The sequence below is a fragment of the Coffea arabica genome, chromosome 4e (genome assembly GCF_036785885.1).
Source record: "Coffea arabica cultivar ET-39 chromosome 4e, Coffea Arabica ET-39 HiFi, whole genome shotgun sequence".
Taxonomy (NCBI): domain Eukaryota; kingdom Viridiplantae; phylum Streptophyta; class Magnoliopsida; order Gentianales; family Rubiaceae; genus Coffea; species Coffea arabica.
In genome coordinates this window covers 10473623-10490073 of record NC_092317.1, presented here as the reverse complement: position 1 = coordinate 10490073, position 16451 = coordinate 10473623, and the positions used below count along the sequence as shown (strand labels likewise).

The 16451-nt window shown below is 34.0% G+C and overlaps 2 protein-coding genes across 2 annotated transcripts; both read left to right on the top strand.

The window, feature by feature from the left end:
* Nucleotides 1–2875: 2875 nt before the first annotated feature.
* Nucleotides 2876–4223, top strand: LOC140005460 (uncharacterized). The gene is made up of 2 exons (XM_072046455.1): nt 2876–4070; nt 4216–4223. The coding sequence occupies exons 1-2, from the start codon at nt 2876–2878 to the stop codon at nt 4221–4223; spliced, it is 1203 nt and encodes a 400-aa protein (XP_071902556.1).
* Nucleotides 4224–14721: 10498 nt separating this feature from the next.
* On the top strand, nt 14722–16004 carry LOC113743001 (uncharacterized). The gene is made up of 3 exons (XM_027271054.2): nt 14722–14730; nt 15274–15394; nt 15520–16004. The coding sequence occupies exons 1-3, from the start codon at nt 14722–14724 to the stop codon at nt 16002–16004; spliced, it is 615 nt and encodes a 204-aa protein (XP_027126855.2).
* Nucleotides 16005–16451: the final 447 nt, after the last annotated feature.

Below are 16451 nucleotides of genomic sequence, written 5' to 3'. Positions count from 1 at the left end.
CACCCGTACTCCGGCATCTTAAGGATAAAACATATAGCTCTTGTTCACCCATACTTTTATTTTATTTATATGGGTTAAATACAAAAAAACCCCCTGTAGTAAGTCTAATACACAGAAAATTCCCTTATGGTTTCAAAATATACAACACGACACCTCATGCTTTGAACTAAATTGTAAAGGTGACGGAATCCGTTAAACTTAACGAAAATGACTTATTGGAACCTAAGACAAAAATTTTATACCTAATTTTTATCAAATATACCTATTCTACCCCTTAACTCTCAATTCTCTCTACTTAGAAAATAAAACAAATGATTTTTGGGTAAACAACAAAAAAGCCCCCTGTGGTTAAGCAATCATACATAAAAGCCCCCTGGGGTTTCATATCATACCAGTCGATATCCCGTGGTTTGAATTAACCTGAAAATTGGACGGAAATCGGCAAAACAGACGGAGCTGAGTGAATAGACGAAAATACCCTTTGGGGATAAGCGAAAATTGCAGAAGTAATTTTGCACTTTCATTCTGTCGAAACCAACGAAGAGAGAGAGAAAGAAATAGGAAACCCTAGAGAGAGATAGAGCAGCCCCTTTTGTAGCCAATTTTCAGCAAAAATTTCGATTGTTACCCTTGTTATTTCAATCAAATATCAAGATCGACGGAGAATACGAGGAAGTGAAGATTTGCGGTAAAAAATCTAACAAAAATGGGTTAGTATATCATCTCTCATGTATTTCGATTCGGGTTTTGGGGTATGTTGTACAAGAAAAATTGTTATTTACTGATTTCAGATTAAATTGGGAGGCCATTATTTAACAAAGATAGATTTTTTGATGTATTTACGAATGTTGTTAATGAAGATAAAGGTTTTTGAGGTATGCCCAGCAAACCTAGCTGCATAGATAGATAGTTTAAGCGTCCCTTTCAAATGGGTAAAGTTTTGATAATTTTTGAAAGCTTAAAAAGAGACAGCTTTATAGAAGAGGTCCCTCCAAAAACGCGTTTAGCAGCTTTGGTTCCAATGCCTCAGTTGTTTGGGATGATAAGGCTACGTGTTTCAGGTCCTAATCTGGTTATCCCTTGTTTTTGGTCAGACTCAATTGTTGATTGAGTCTGACAGTCCGTCTTTTTGGCTTGAAGTTATACTATCAAAGTGCAGTATTACTTCTATTGATCAATTACTACTGTTAAATGCCATGATTAGTCAAGCATGCCAGTTTCTGTAATCTGTCATTATCTTAATATGGCTTATATCGAGACATGTTGTGGTCCAATGTGGTCCCCAATTGTTTGTTCTGATTGTATTATGTTAGTTTTTTGTGTACTTGTGAAAGACTCAGAGAACTTTATTGCTTGTCATGGTATCACAGAGGAGAAATCCGACAAAGTTGAGATACACATGTATTTTGGTGGGAGATTTAGAGAAAAACCAAGGCTCCACTACACAGGAACCCACATGGCTATTTTCAAAGACAGAATTGAAGATAAGTTGTCGATAGTGAGCCTGTGCAGAATGTTTAAAAAAGTAGATGAAGGAGCAAATAAAGTAACGTTTTGGTTTTGTGTCCCAGATGTTGATTTAGAAGGGGGTCTACACCCAATTAGGGACAATAATGATATTAATTTAATGAAGCAGTGCTACTGGAACTTGCCAATGGAAAGGCGAATTTATGCTTGTAGTGGGGATGAGCCATTTGAAAAGGAGCCAGAAGATGGTGGGGTCAGTAATGGAATAAAGAATGAGGGCCCTGATACAACCTGTGGACATGAAAATAGTGGGGTCACTAACACTACGGGGACAGGTGCATGTGAAGATGATGAAGAGCCAGAATGGTTAAAAGATGGGTTGGAAACAATAGAAGATGAAGACATCTTTAGCCCCAAGAAAGATACTGCTGGACCCAGCAACTATAACAAAAAAGATGGGGCAGGGGCAGATGGAGACATAAAAAAATTGCCAGTGCATATATTCTCATTTGGTGAAAAGACAGATGAAAAAAGTTCTCCTAAAAGGGGTTCTGTGAGAAAGAAAAGGGCAAGCAAAACTTCACAATCTAGAGGGCCAGATGTGATTCGGAAAATTGACCCCCCTGTTTCATCTCAAAGGCCATCAGATACTGAAGCTGCAAACATCAAAAAAGGACCTGTATCATCTCAAGGGTCATCAGAAGATGAAGCTGCAAACATCAAAAAATCTTCTGCAACATTTAGAGAATCAGATTTGAGACAAGATGATGAAAGGGTAGGGAATACTGAGGTGACTGAAGAGGATTGGCAAGAACCTGTGGTTCCAGATCAAGATTTGTTGGACAGATTTAGATCTGGTAGTGGAGAAGAAGATTACTGCCTTGACTTCAATCCTGAAGTTGAGTTTGGGAAGCCACACTTTGAGTTGAAAGTGGGGCAGAAGTTTACTAATTTTAGAGTGTTTAGATCTGTATTGTGTGAATGGCTAGTAAGAGAGGGTTATGAAGTTACTTGGGTGAAAAACTACTCCAAAAAAATTATTGCCATCTGTGCAAAAGGTTGTAGTTGGAGGATTCGGGCAACACCAATTCAAAATGAATCGACCTTCCAAATAAAGTCACTGAAGGGTGAGCATGTGTGTGCTCGAGAATATCAAAATAAGCATGCAACAGCCTCATATCTGAGCAACAAATATCAAGAGAAGATCAGGGATAATCCAAAAATTGATTTGATGGGGTTGAAGAATGACATCAGAAGAGATTTAATGATTAATGTGTCAATTGCTAAGGTTGGTAGAGCTAAACGTAAGGCAAAGGATATGATGCTAGGCACGGACATGGAGCAGTATCAAAAACTCTGGAGTTATGCAGCCACAGTCTGAGACACAAATGCTGGAAGTACTGTAAAAATGCAGATTGACAAGCCTCCTGATGGTTCAAGTGGTACATTTCAAAGGTTGTATTATTGCTTATATGCCTGTAAGAAGGGTTTTCTTGATGGTTGTAGACCAATAATTGGTCTAGATGGCTGTTTTCTTAAGACAGCATTTGGTGGACAATTATTATCAGCACTTGGCAGAGATGGCAACGACAACATGGTGCCAATAGCATTTGCAGTGGTAGAGGTAGAGCGGTATGACTCCTGGAAATGGTTTTTGGAGTTGCTAATGGCTGATTTGGGCATGGGAAGAGATAACATTCCTTGGACCTTTATCTCAGATAGACAGAAAGGGCTTGTGCATGCTGTGAATGAACTGTTTCCAAATTCAGAGCATAGATTTTGCTTGAGGCACATGTACCAGAATTTTAACCAAAAGTTCAAAGGAAAGGAAATGAAAGACATGTTTTGGGCTGCTGCAAGTGCTGGCAATGAAAGGGAATGGAAAATGGCAATGATTGAACTAGAAAAGACAAACAAAGAAGCTGCTGAATGGTTGAGCAGAATTCCACCAGCCCTTTGGAGTAGATCACATTTTACAGGTTATAGTAAATGTGACATTCTGGTAAACAACCTAAATGAGTCATTCAACAACTATATATTAGAAGCAAGAGAGTTACCTATCATTGGGATGCTTGAATGGATAAGGAGGAGATTGATGCAGAGAATTCAAACAAAGAGATCTGGAATGCAAAAGTTTCAAGGAGAGATCTGTCCTAATATAGCAGAAAAGATCGACAAGAATCAGAAGTTGAGTAGGACATTTGTTGCGACCTGGGACGGTGGTCACAAGTATGAGGTCGACTGTGGTGTGAGAAAATGTGTGGTAGTAGACTTGCGTGAGTGGACATGTACCTGTGGATATTTTCAATTAACAGGTTATCCTTGTGCCCATGCATGTGCGGCGATAGGAGTGTGTAGATTACCTATTAAAAATTATGTGCATGCTTGCTACACTAGAGCAGAATATCTGAAAACATATGCATATACTATCACACCTGTTCCAAGTGATATTTACTGGATAACAACTGAAGAAGAGTCCATAAACCCCCCTGCGGTTAGGAGAATGCCTGGTAGACCAAAGAAACTACACCGGAGAGCACAAGATGAGCCTAAGAAGGGTCAAGTATCAACTAGAAAGGGGCTTGTGGTACATTGCAAGAGATGTTTTCAGCCAAGGCATAACTCACGGACGTGCAAGAATCCTATTCACCCTAACTCCAAATTTTATAAGGTAATCTTCCTTGTACACTTAAATGTCATTTGTATAGCATCTGTATGTATTAATAATGTTAAATATCATTCTTATAGGCACCTGAAGCAAGCGCAGCTGAACCAATTGCTGAGTCTTCCACTCAACCACAGTCAACTAGTAAAGGAGCTCCTACTGCACAAAGTACCACAATGACTAGCAAACAGGCTAGGAAGGTGTACACTCAACCAAGCTTTTACTGATTTAATGAGTTTCATAAAAACAAACAGAGTTCTGATATACATCTAAGTTCTCTTTATATATGTAATTGCAGCCTGTGCATGGTACGAATATGAGTGGGGGTAACAGTGCTGATGCCACCACTGCAACAGCAACCACAGCCACAGCTCCAACTATTACTGATGTCTTGCGCAAGTTAAGGCCAAAGAGATCAAAAGCTATCCAGCCTTAATTACCTGCCTAATAGTTGTCTAGCTGTAGTTAGACCTTCATTTTGGAAAATAACTGTATGCAGTTGCAATGATATCTGCAACTATCTGTAATGTACAATGATTGGTTGTCGATGAAAATGTAATGTCTATTGATCTGCATACAGTTAGCTTATGTATTTACTATTTTTGTGGTGACTGGATGAAGTTCTTGGGTACCAGATTTTGGTTGTGTGAAATGGCAACCAGATTTTGTAGTTACTGAATGATTCTGGAAACAGTGATGGAATCTATGTTCTGCATACACTTGGCTTATGTATTTACAATTTTTGTGGCGACTGAATGAAGTTGTTGGGTACCATATTTTGGTTCCCTGAAATGGCAACCAAATTTTGTAGTTACTGAATAATCTGGAAACAGATTTTGTGGTTACACTCTTTGTTCTGGAAATAGTTCTGAATCTATGTTCTTGGCAAGTTGAGATGAATGTTATGTAGAATGGCAACTGCCAACTAGATTCAATTGTCTTCTTTTGTTTGGCTTCTATATCACTTGCTGTCCAATCTTCTTTTGTTTGTCTTATGTATCGGTTGTTGTCCAATTTTGAGCAGGTATATTTCTTTCCCGTAGTGGAAAAATCAGAACAAATCTGACCATTATTTGATTGGGGTAGACACCAAACAAAACTCCACAACTAGTTGAGCTAAGACTACCTGCTGAAATGCAGCTAGTTGAGCTAAGACTACTAATGTGCAAACAAAACTCCAGCTAGTTTATACAAAATGTCGATTACCAATTTTGTTCAATTTCACTGCAACAAAACTCCATACATCACCAGCAGCCTACCAACTAGCAATTTGATAGATGAAGAACTACATCATCAACAACAGCCTACCATTATCTTATCTGGTAGACATCAACAACAGTAAAATAGAAAACATAGATACCATAACACAACCTCCAACTAGCAATTTCAAATTCTTCATTTCATTGTCCAAATTTTCCAGTTTCGAGAGCACGCCACCCAAATATGCATTTTCTTCAACAGGTTGGCTCACTACGGGAACAGGTGCATCTCGATTTGGCTCGTCTCTGTAAATTGGGTTACACCATGAAAAGAACCCACATTCATCTTTTTCACACACAAAATATAACAATCCTTTCGATGGCTTTTCCGACTCAACAATCTTTAGCTTTGCCTTCCTTCGACAATTACATACCTTGTACTGGTATCGAAGACCTCTGCCTCCATTTCCCCCGCTTGTTGGTCGAGAGCTTGAGGAAGACATCTTGGGGTACTTTCTCCACTTTTCCTTCAGAATTTGCAGACCCAATATATACAAATACAGTTCACATTTTTACCTTAAGGCTTTGTTCCCTCAATTCCTTTGCTAGCCTGCAAGCTCTGCTTGATTGAACTGCCTGGAGAGATTTCGAATGCTGCCTTCAATTTTCAATGGTGGCCGAACATGAAGACTCGGAAGTTGTGGAAGCTGACCTCTTATTATTAAAGAGTGAAGGGTAAAGTAGGCATATCAGATGAAAGTTTGTGGTGGAAATCTGTTTTTTGCATATGCACGCGCCTTTGCAGTTCGTTTAAGACACACGCCGAATATTTGACGATTTCCGTCCAATTTTCAGGTTAATTCAAACCACGGGGTATTGACTGGTATGATATGAAACCCCAGGGGGCTTTTATGTATGATTGCTTAACCACAGGGGGCTTTTTTATTGTTTACCCATGATTTTTTTGAGCTGTCTTTTGTTTAATTATATCAGGGTATTTTGGTCATTTTGACCATTTTCGTTAAGTTTAACGGATTTCGTCACCTTTACAATTTAGTTCAAAGCATGAGGGGTCGTGTTGTATATTTTGAAACCATGGGGGCTTTTCTGTGTATTAGGTTTATTACAGGAGGCTTTTTTGTTTTTTACCCTATTTATATATATGTTGACAAACAAACCAAACCTAAAAGTTTTAATTGATTATTTAATAGTTTTATCTATAGTTAAATTTTTAATAGTTGTATTATTTAAAAGTTTATATTTTATTTGATAATTTTTTAACATAATAGTTTCTTGTTTTACAAGTCTAGTTAGTTATAAATAGCACATTAGTTAAAATATTTCTATGATTTAATTCTACAAAGTAACGCTCGAAGGTGCGTTAATGCCTGCAGGACGCAGCTACAGGCGGTGACACATGCAGGAGGAGAAATCGAGGCCATAAGATGAAAGGTCAAAGTCTCCATTATTTACACTTTCGGTGTATAAAAAACAACCGAGTAACAAGGTAACATGAGATAGGGTTAGGGATGCAAACGAGTCGAGTCAAGTCGAGTTTTGGTCTAATCGAGTCGAGCCTCTAGTTAATTTTATGAAACTCGAACTCGAGTTAAAAAATTAATAATAATTATTTTATTTTTAAAAATGAATAAAATAATTTTTTTCTTAACAAATAATAAAATATTAGAGATATATATGTAATTTTACTATTAAAATAAAAAATAAAATATATATATAATCGAGCTCGCGAACCTACGAGCTTAATGTTTTTGAGTTTAAACTCAACTTGATTAGCTCGAGGTCGATTCAAATTCGATATTGACCGAATAAGAGGAGGATAGGAGCGTTAGACATCGCCACTGTTTCGAAACCATCGATTCTAGTTTCAAAATTGACGGTTTTGATTCTTTCGAAAGATAGAACATAAATCAGTTCTCAAAAGAGTAGTTATGACTACGTTTCTTGAACTTACGATTTCAGTTACGGTTCCGATTCTTTATAAAATTGATTCTAAAAAAATATGATAATGAATGTAAAAACAAAAAAAACTTATTATATCATCATGTGCAAGAAAAAGAAAAAATTATGCAGATTTTATGAAAAAAAATATTTTGTTATTGATTAGATTAGATTCATCTTAGATTTAGATTAGTCATGGGGTATAAACTTATTAATGGAATAGGACAATGAGTTGTTGGGTTAGAACTAGAGCTATTGGTAGTAGATGTTGACTATTGATATTAAACCATAATCTGGTTAAATATGTTTAGGTGGCAAATATTTTTTTAGAAGGTTTAAATGGGCTGTAAACCATCTATTTCGATTCTGGTTCCGATTAAGAATTTTGATGAACCTAAATCTAAACCTTTAGCCACAATTATAGTTCCAATTTTGATGTCCAAAATTTGGTTTCGATTTCGGTTCAACAATCCGTCGAATCAATTCTGATCTGGTTTCGATTTAAATCTGAATCGTGGTCACTCCTAGGATGGGCTGTAACCTATTTGCCAAAGTTATTGCCAACTTAATAGAATTCAATATATTGCCAGTGCAACATTAATTTGCACAGAGTGGTAGTTGGGTATGATTCGATGGAGCTGGGTGGTTGTTGAGTTAGTGTTTCGCGTGGGTAGCAATTGAATGATGATTTTTGAAACGCAGATGAAACGGTAACACCTACAGGCAGTGCAAAATTAATTTTCACACAGTGATATATAGTGTGTCAAGTATTAGGGAAGGTAAGTGATACTTCTAAAACTTCAGGGTTCCAAGTGATATTAGGAGAAATCTCAAGGGAGGTTTCGAATATTATCCCATTGGTATAAAGTGCATAATTGTGAAATTTGTATAAAGATATATAGATGAATAAGGGATCTCTTCTTCTAGTATGTTTCTCTCTTTTTTTTTTGAGAGAGTATCTACTTTTTTACATTGATTTTTTTTCGACAATCTCAACTAATGACTAATGAGAAATTTTTCATGCTTCGATTAAGAAGTTTTGATACGTATAATAATGGGAGATGGAGTCCAAGCATAGGTAAATAGTTTTTAATGAGCAATTTTTAATTATAATCACCAATACTATTGAAATGTAATCAATTGGATTCTTTTATTCCTTTTAATTATTGCCACATTGAAATGCAATAATTTTAATTAAAAGACATAAGGGTAATTTGGTGATAACAAAAATTAAGATAAAAAAGTGCTTACACTCTCTAATGCTAAAATTCATACATTTTATATGGTAATGATAATGATGAAATCCAATGATATTTTTGTCCTAGGTTTCCTTTTATAATACAGAAATGTCATTACAACGTGAATAAGTAAATATACAATAATCTACTTCAAACTATTTATAACTGATGATTAGTTCAATTTCAGCAAACATTCCTTTTTCCTTAATTGAATATGATTAAAATACTGCTATAAATAACATGGAGCAAAATGGCAAGAAGCGCTATCATTTTCTCCATTTTTGCGCATTTTTTCTTTCTTCAAATGATTGCCCTGCTCTGCATTGAGATTCAGGGCTACACCTTATGTTAGTGTAACACGAGAGGCTCTAGATATATGAGATATCATTCATATTCAAGTTTGGAATCCTCTTTTTTTTTTTTTTCAAAACATGAGCTATATATCTTGACTTGAAGTTGAAAATATTGTTTTAAAAACAATATTTGCATACTTATGATCAATTTTTTCAATAATTTATCCAGTCATCTGATTGAAGGTAGAAAGAAGATTTGATTAGGCATTTCAATGAACATACAACATATAATTTTTTAAATCTTTAGGATAAAATAAAGTGGCATATTAATATTTTTTCTGTCCAATATTTATCATGCATGTATTAATAATGGAATCTACGAGAAAAATGTTGGTTTACATTAACCATCATGGCTTCAACTATTAATTATGACTTAGTATATCTTCTTTGTACATAATAATCGTCATTAATTATATCAGTCAATAAATATAACTCGGCTTGTGAAATTTATTTGCATAATGGAATAATTGCAAATTTTGTAATTATGACTCTAACAATTTAAAAATGCTATTTGAATTTTATTACTGGTTGCAAAACTGAACATCAAGAGAAATGACTTCCGTCTTCATGATCAGTCATCAGAATGCATCAAGAACTTTTACTAACACAAGTACTCCTGCTTCCTTTCCTTGTTGATTACATTGAAATTTTTGGAGACTGCCTTGTGGGACTTTACATAAACAAGGATTTAAGCAGCTTGTCGGAGTCGTAGTTGAGCAATCTCCAGGAAATGCAGTCCGGCAAATTTTGTCAGCATGGACGAGGGGAATGAATCCCTCAACTGCAATATTCATCATAAAACAAAATCTTAGGAGAAAAAAAATGGTTGTTATCTCGTTTTTAAAGAAGTAGAGGAAAAAGAAATTATTGTATATGCCACGAGGTCAAGATATTAGGTACTACTTGTTTTCAGTTCGAACCTCTAGTAGAGAAAAAGAAAGGTTTAGAAAAATACGGATGTTGGAATTAAAACCTATAAATTTAAAAAAAAATAAACTGAAAAAAAAAGAAGAAGAAAAGAAAGTCTGGGGGAAAAATCAAATTTGATATCAAATAATGGTTCACAAACAAAATCTTGTCTATCAAATTTGCAATTTTTTCAAGTCAAAATAATTTGTTTGGAATTCATGTTCATTCGACTCAAATTTGTACCTTCTTTATCATCATATGCTTTTCATGAGGATGCAAATACAAATCTTGTATAGTTTTCCTGAATTTGATTTAGGTAATATTTGCAATTTTACTGCTTTCCGTTGTCAATTTATATGCCCTAGTAATAATTAGGTCTTTAAAAAGATGAAATAGATCTTTCTTCTACATAATTATCGTCGTCGTTGAATCACTCACATGGATATAACTTGACTTGGCTTGTTAGTTTGTTTGCAGATTTGAATAAATACAGATCGATGTTGTAATAATGGCCCAAAAATCTAAAAAATGGCATTTTGATTTAATTGCTGTGATTGAACTATGGATGGAATATTCAGCAAAACTGAAAATCAAGAGAAAATGTGGTGTTTGGCTTGATGATAGATAAGTCAGCAGAGTACATCAAGAAACCCACTTTAAACTAACAATTATAATAGCAAACACAAACATTTTCCCTTCCTTGTTCTCGACACTCATATCTCCGCAGACGACCTTTGAATTTGTTGAAACATAGAACTAAGCAGACTTGAGTCCTTCTAACCGTGCAATTTCCACGGATATCAGTCTCGCAAATTTTGTCAGCATGGACGAGAGGGATGAGTTTCTCGACTGCATTCACCATAAAACCAATCTAATTAGTTGCAAAAGTATCTATAACCTCTTCCAAAAAGTAAGGAAAATTTGTCATGTCACAAATTTTAATTAACATATTCGATCGGATAGTAGGTACTACTTGTTTTTTAACAGGAGTTTCTAGTCGAGAAAAAAAAAGGGAACATATATTATCGGTTTTTCTAATGACATTCATTAACACACCTAAAACAATTATTAACACACCTAAAAAAAAGAAAGGTACATATTATATATCTGTGTGTGTGTGTGTGTGTTTTGCACTGAGTCGTAATTAAAGTGGAGTTTAGCACCATTGGAACTAGGCATATCAATGGGTAGGGTCTGTTTTGGATCTAGATCCATTTAATTCAGTTAGATCCACCCCAATCCAAACCCTTTTGAGTCTGAAAAAGTAAGTCCACACCCAAACTCTTATGGATCTGGGTATCCAATTGGCATCCATGGGTATTTTGTGAACATACTAAAGTAAAAATATATATAAAATATATAGAGTTCATAATTAATATAACATTCGACAAGTTGAATGCAATATTATGAATTCAAAGAAAGAATTATTATTGACTACTTCTATATATTTTCAAAGATTCAATTGCATTCATATCCAATATTTCATTTGTTTGCCTTTGCCTTTTCTCCTTTTCTTGAAAAGTTTGTACCAATTACAATGACAACTAGATTTAGTTTTTAAAAAAGAAAATAACCATAACATATATAAATATTTAATCTTATTTAAAAAATATAATTTTGTACCTATTTTTCTTATTTAAACCTCAATGTTGATAGATATCTCGTAATCCAGCACTAAAATAATGAATAAGATAAAAGTCATTTGACTAAGGATCGATGACAAATAAATAATAGAATAAGAAGATTTACAAGCACGTATTCATTTTTTCTTTGATTCAATCCAATCATCAGTAGTCACTAATGTTTCAACCATATCTAGAAGCAATTTGGCACGCGTCTCATAATCACCCAACCAACAACACTGATTGCAGATTCTGATGCCACACAATCTTATTATATTCGATCCAATAGCCATAAAATATTAGTTTATTTTATAAATTTACTAATATATATTTATTATTTAATTAAATATATATGGATCTGGATAAGGTCTGGTATGGATTTGAATTTGGATATAATTCTAGAAAATCAGACCCTACCTAGACCCATGACTCTCTCACAAGGTCTAGATCTGGGTAGAGTTTAGATTTGAGAAATTAAATCCAAACCCTACCCAAATATAGTGGATCTAGGTTGGATCTGGGTAAGACCTGATTCATTGACATGCCTAGTTGGGACCCTTTTGGGGGTGGCTCTAGATGAGGAAAAGAGAGGTTTATATATATTGAATCCATATATAAAAGCTGCAGGTGTTGAAAATAATGAAAAATGAAAAGAAATTTTGGATTATATTTCCCTATACTTATACTAACTCTGATTCAGAAACAAAAAAAGAAAAAAAAAAAACACAATATGGGATATCAATAAAGATGACACTGACATCTTGCTAGAATCTATAATCTTTACCATACCTGGAGCAAAGCAAACAAAGCTAACCATAAGCATGAAAAATATCAATGACTTTGCCATCGTCAAACTCAATTGATATATATACCTTATCGTCTGCAAGAAAAGTAGTTTCAACTGATTTATGACCTAGAGATGTCTAGGTGGTCTCCCTTTTTTTTATAATGAAACCAAGTGAAAGATTTTGGAAGTAAATGTTATGTGCTTTTTATGGTAGTAATAAATTTAGTAATTATTACTTCTATGGGCTTTTTATGGTAGTAATAAAATTTAGTAATTATTACTTCTATGGCAATCGAATATTCTGGCTGTCAATTCAAAAGTGTAAAGTAAATATCCTCCTTATTGCAGTACTCATTTTCCATCTGCTACCGTGGAAACTCAATAACAGCATGCTCGAGATGTTACTCTAAACAACTTTTTTTAAAGTTTTTTTTTTTAAAGTTTTCCTCTAAAGGACACCCGCCATTCCTATTTATTGCCACTCTTTCAAGATGTAGAATTTAATTTCATTTTTCCAAAAATTAAATTAACACTTGACACCCTCTTAACTAGTGCTTTGAGACATTTGTTAGATAAAGTATTTTTTAATTAATTATAATTAACCATCAAATGAAGGCTTTTTTGTCCCATCTCGTGATTAGAAAATCTAAAGCCCAACGGATGATTTGGCACAGAACAATCTTGTACTCCATTGTGCAGGCCCATTTCATTCTATGCTTTGGTTATATTTAACCAGTGTCACGAGAAAAATGAAAAGATTGTTTCTTAAGAGAACAATGGTAATTGTGGCATGGGAATTCCTTATGTCCCTAGGAGTTGGGGTGCATTTGATAAAACTGAAATTTAAAATCTAAAATCTAAAATCTGAATTTATTAAATTATTAAATTGTTAAATATTAAATCTAATACATTTGAGTACATTTCACATTCAATAATAAGTGAATAGCTTATCACCTAATTTTTAGAGTAAGGTTTGCCTAGAAAATTCAGTGTCACTTAATTAATTCAGAAGTTTAATTTTTGGTTATCAAATGGTCTGAATATAATAAGATCTGAATTCATTAAATTTAAGTGCTGAACTAAGTTATCAAAAAAAGCCTTAATGTGACACCCTACAATTTTTTGTTTGAAAATTTAGACATATTAGTTTGAAATTTACCATGTTTCAGGGATTAATTTTATTTGGGAATAAGATTTGTTTATTGCAAATTTATGATCTATTTCTTTAAAGCAGTGAATCGTTAGAAACTTTAAAGAATATGATCAGTTAAACTTATTACAAAAAAAGAAATGAAATTATTAAATTAGAAGCAATTAGAGAAGTGATAAATTAGCATGAACAATAAAACTTATATCAGAATATTTTTATGTAACTTACAAGAATTAAAGTTAGAAATAATTAGAGAAGTGATAAATTAGCATGAACAATAAATGGATAAGTTAACGATTATTATTCTAAAATTTAATCTAAAATAAATGCTAATTAGTAGAGAGAAAAAGTAAAAAAATTGAAGAATTTGTAATTGAATTAAAATTATGTTTGAGAGCCTTTGAATGATTAAGGAAATTATTTGGAAGACATTAAGGCTTCTTTTATGACTAATATGGTAATTGTTTGGGGAGTTAATAAAGGGAGGTTACAAAAACTTTTCAATAATTCTAATTCATGACGAAGGAAGTAGAAGCTACAATAAAATAGGAAAAAATCCTAGGAAAATTGAAAAGTGTGAGAGTCCTATATATATATATATATATATATATATATATATATATATATATATATATATAAAGGAGTTTGTAGGTTACTATTAGAAAATTTTTAATCTGCCATCTTTAGGGATAATTTTGGTAGGGAAAAAAAATCAAATGCAAGTGATTAAACCAAATGTGCAACATTATAATGTATAGTTGAGTTGGATTTGACTATTATGTCCTCCCATTTGCAATTGGTTTATATTTCACGTGATTATCAAGCTTTTAAATGGCTTTTAAACCACTTACAAATATTATGTAATTGCAATGCTCTTTGTCTTCTTTTATAATTGATGGGTAGCTTTTATAGCTACAATAACAGAGGATTTTAATGTTAAAGATGATTGGTTCAAGAAGTACTTAATAATAAACACGATTGGTTTTGGTTTATATTTCCAATCCGTTACAAGTATAATTGTAGTGCTCTTCAACTTGACAATAATGGAGGCTTTTAATACTGAAGAATATTGCTTCAAGTGCTTGTGCTCAATCTTTTGACGTGGGTTTTTGGAAAGATATGCTCATTTACTTTCACTCTTTCTGGAGTTTTGGATGTTTAACTGATACAACAAAAATTATGAGTTTTCTCCTGTAATATTTTCTCAATAGCTATTGTATGAATATGGAAATTTCATTATGGAATAGATGATACATACATATGAATATCCATAGGAACCTTCTTACATTTTCTAACTATATTTTCAAAATCTGATATTCATGGTTGCAGGTGGTTAAACTATGACTAAAGATTATTTATTGACTACAATATCATGACCAAGGTAAAATTTAAATCTGACATTATAGTTGATTGGATATGGCTATGATTGTGTGATAATGGTATAGTAACAAAGATAATGATGTTTTTGTTATTGTTATTGTGGTATGGTGTGATTATCTACTATAATTCTATTTCTTTTAGGGAATTTCGCCAATTTGGTCCCTAAACATTTTCACTTAAACCAATTTCGTCCTTAATGAAATATTTTAACCAATTTAGTCCTTGAACTAGTTTTTTACTTCCAATGTAGGACTTTTGACTACATTTTACTCCCTTCGCGTGGACCAACAGGGGTATAATTGTCATACTTGCTTAATCTGCTGCAATTATTCGAAAGACACAGATTACAGATCATTACAAAAAGGGGTGAGCATCTGGGTTTGAAGACATTAGGGAATCTGCTGTCTTCATCCGAGGAGGACTGGCAACTATTCAACTCATCTGAGGCGAGTGAATCAGATTCCTCATGGACTCGAATCTGATTTCCTTCATCTAAGTGCAAGTCCTTAAAAGAATTATCTTTGACTCCATCTTTTTGGTCTAGGAAGGTATTGAGAAAGAAAAGGACATGCCAATCATTTGGGAACCCAATTTAATTGAAGAACTATGTGATGTTGAAGTTGTAGATGTGTCATGTGGGCTTGACCATTCCCTGGTTCTTTGTGGTAAGTCATACAAATTATTTGTACATTGGTGAATATTTGATGCTACCTACAAAAGAATAATAATAATAATAATAATAAGAATATCTGATGCTGATATATATTGATCATGTAACATGCTTTTGCAGGGGATGAAACTCTTTTAAGTAGTGGGAGCAATGTGTATGGCCAGTTGGGTAGAGTAAACCAAGATTCAGGGATGCATCCAGTTGACATAAAGTTCCGTCCTCTTTCTATAGCATCGGGTATGGGGCATTCTTTTGCAGTCTGTCAGAATCACACATCAGACGTTACTGAAGACTCACCAATCGTTGTTTCATGGGGATGGAACCACAATTCTCAACTTGGGAGAAATGGTCTAGCAAATATCCCGCTGGTGGTTGAAGCACTTTCTAGTGAGACACCTATTACAGTATCGGGGGGACGGGCTCATTCAATGGCTATCACAGCTAGGAAAGAACTTTGGACTTGGGGCTGTGGTAGAAATGATAGACTTGGCTTGGGCAGCTCGGCTGATGAACCAGAACCTATGGTAGTTGAAGATCTGGAAGGTTGTGAAGTTATGGAAGCTGTTGCAGGTTTTGATCATAGTCTTGTTCTCATTGGGGAATGAGGTGTGTTGAGAATAATTTCAACTGATTCTTGCTAGTGCTCTTATTGTACTAGATCTTCCCCTGATAAATTGTGGAATTTCCTCATTCCCATTTCAAAAGTCAGAAGTTATTTGCTACTAACAAGATTCCCTAATGTCTTCAAACCCAGATGCTCGCCCCTTTTTGTAATGATCTGTAATCTGTGTCTTTCGAATAATTGCAGCAGATTAAGCAAGTGTGACAATTATACCCCTGTTGGTCCACGCGAAGGGAATAAAATGTAGTCAAAAGTCCTACATTGGAAGTAAAAAATTAGTTCAAGGACTAAATTGGTTAAAATATTTCATTAAGGACGAAATTGGTTTAAGTGAAAATGTTTAGGGACCTAATTGGCGAAATTCCCTTTCTTTTACTTATAAAATTGTTTTCGTTTATAAGTTTGTTGATTTGGCCAATTTACTTATAAT

Bases quoted from the DNA above. Each gene is read 5' to 3' on its own strand.
- LOC140005460 (XM_072046455.1), top strand. From the start codon at position 2,876: ATGCAGATTGACAAGCCTCCTGATGGTTCAAGTGGTACATTTCAAAGG.
- LOC113743001 (XM_027271054.2), top strand. The intron at 15,395-15,519 runs GTAAGTCATACA...ATGCTTTTGCAG, and splicing joins CCATTCCCTGGTTCTTTGTG to GGGATGAAACTCTTTTAAGT.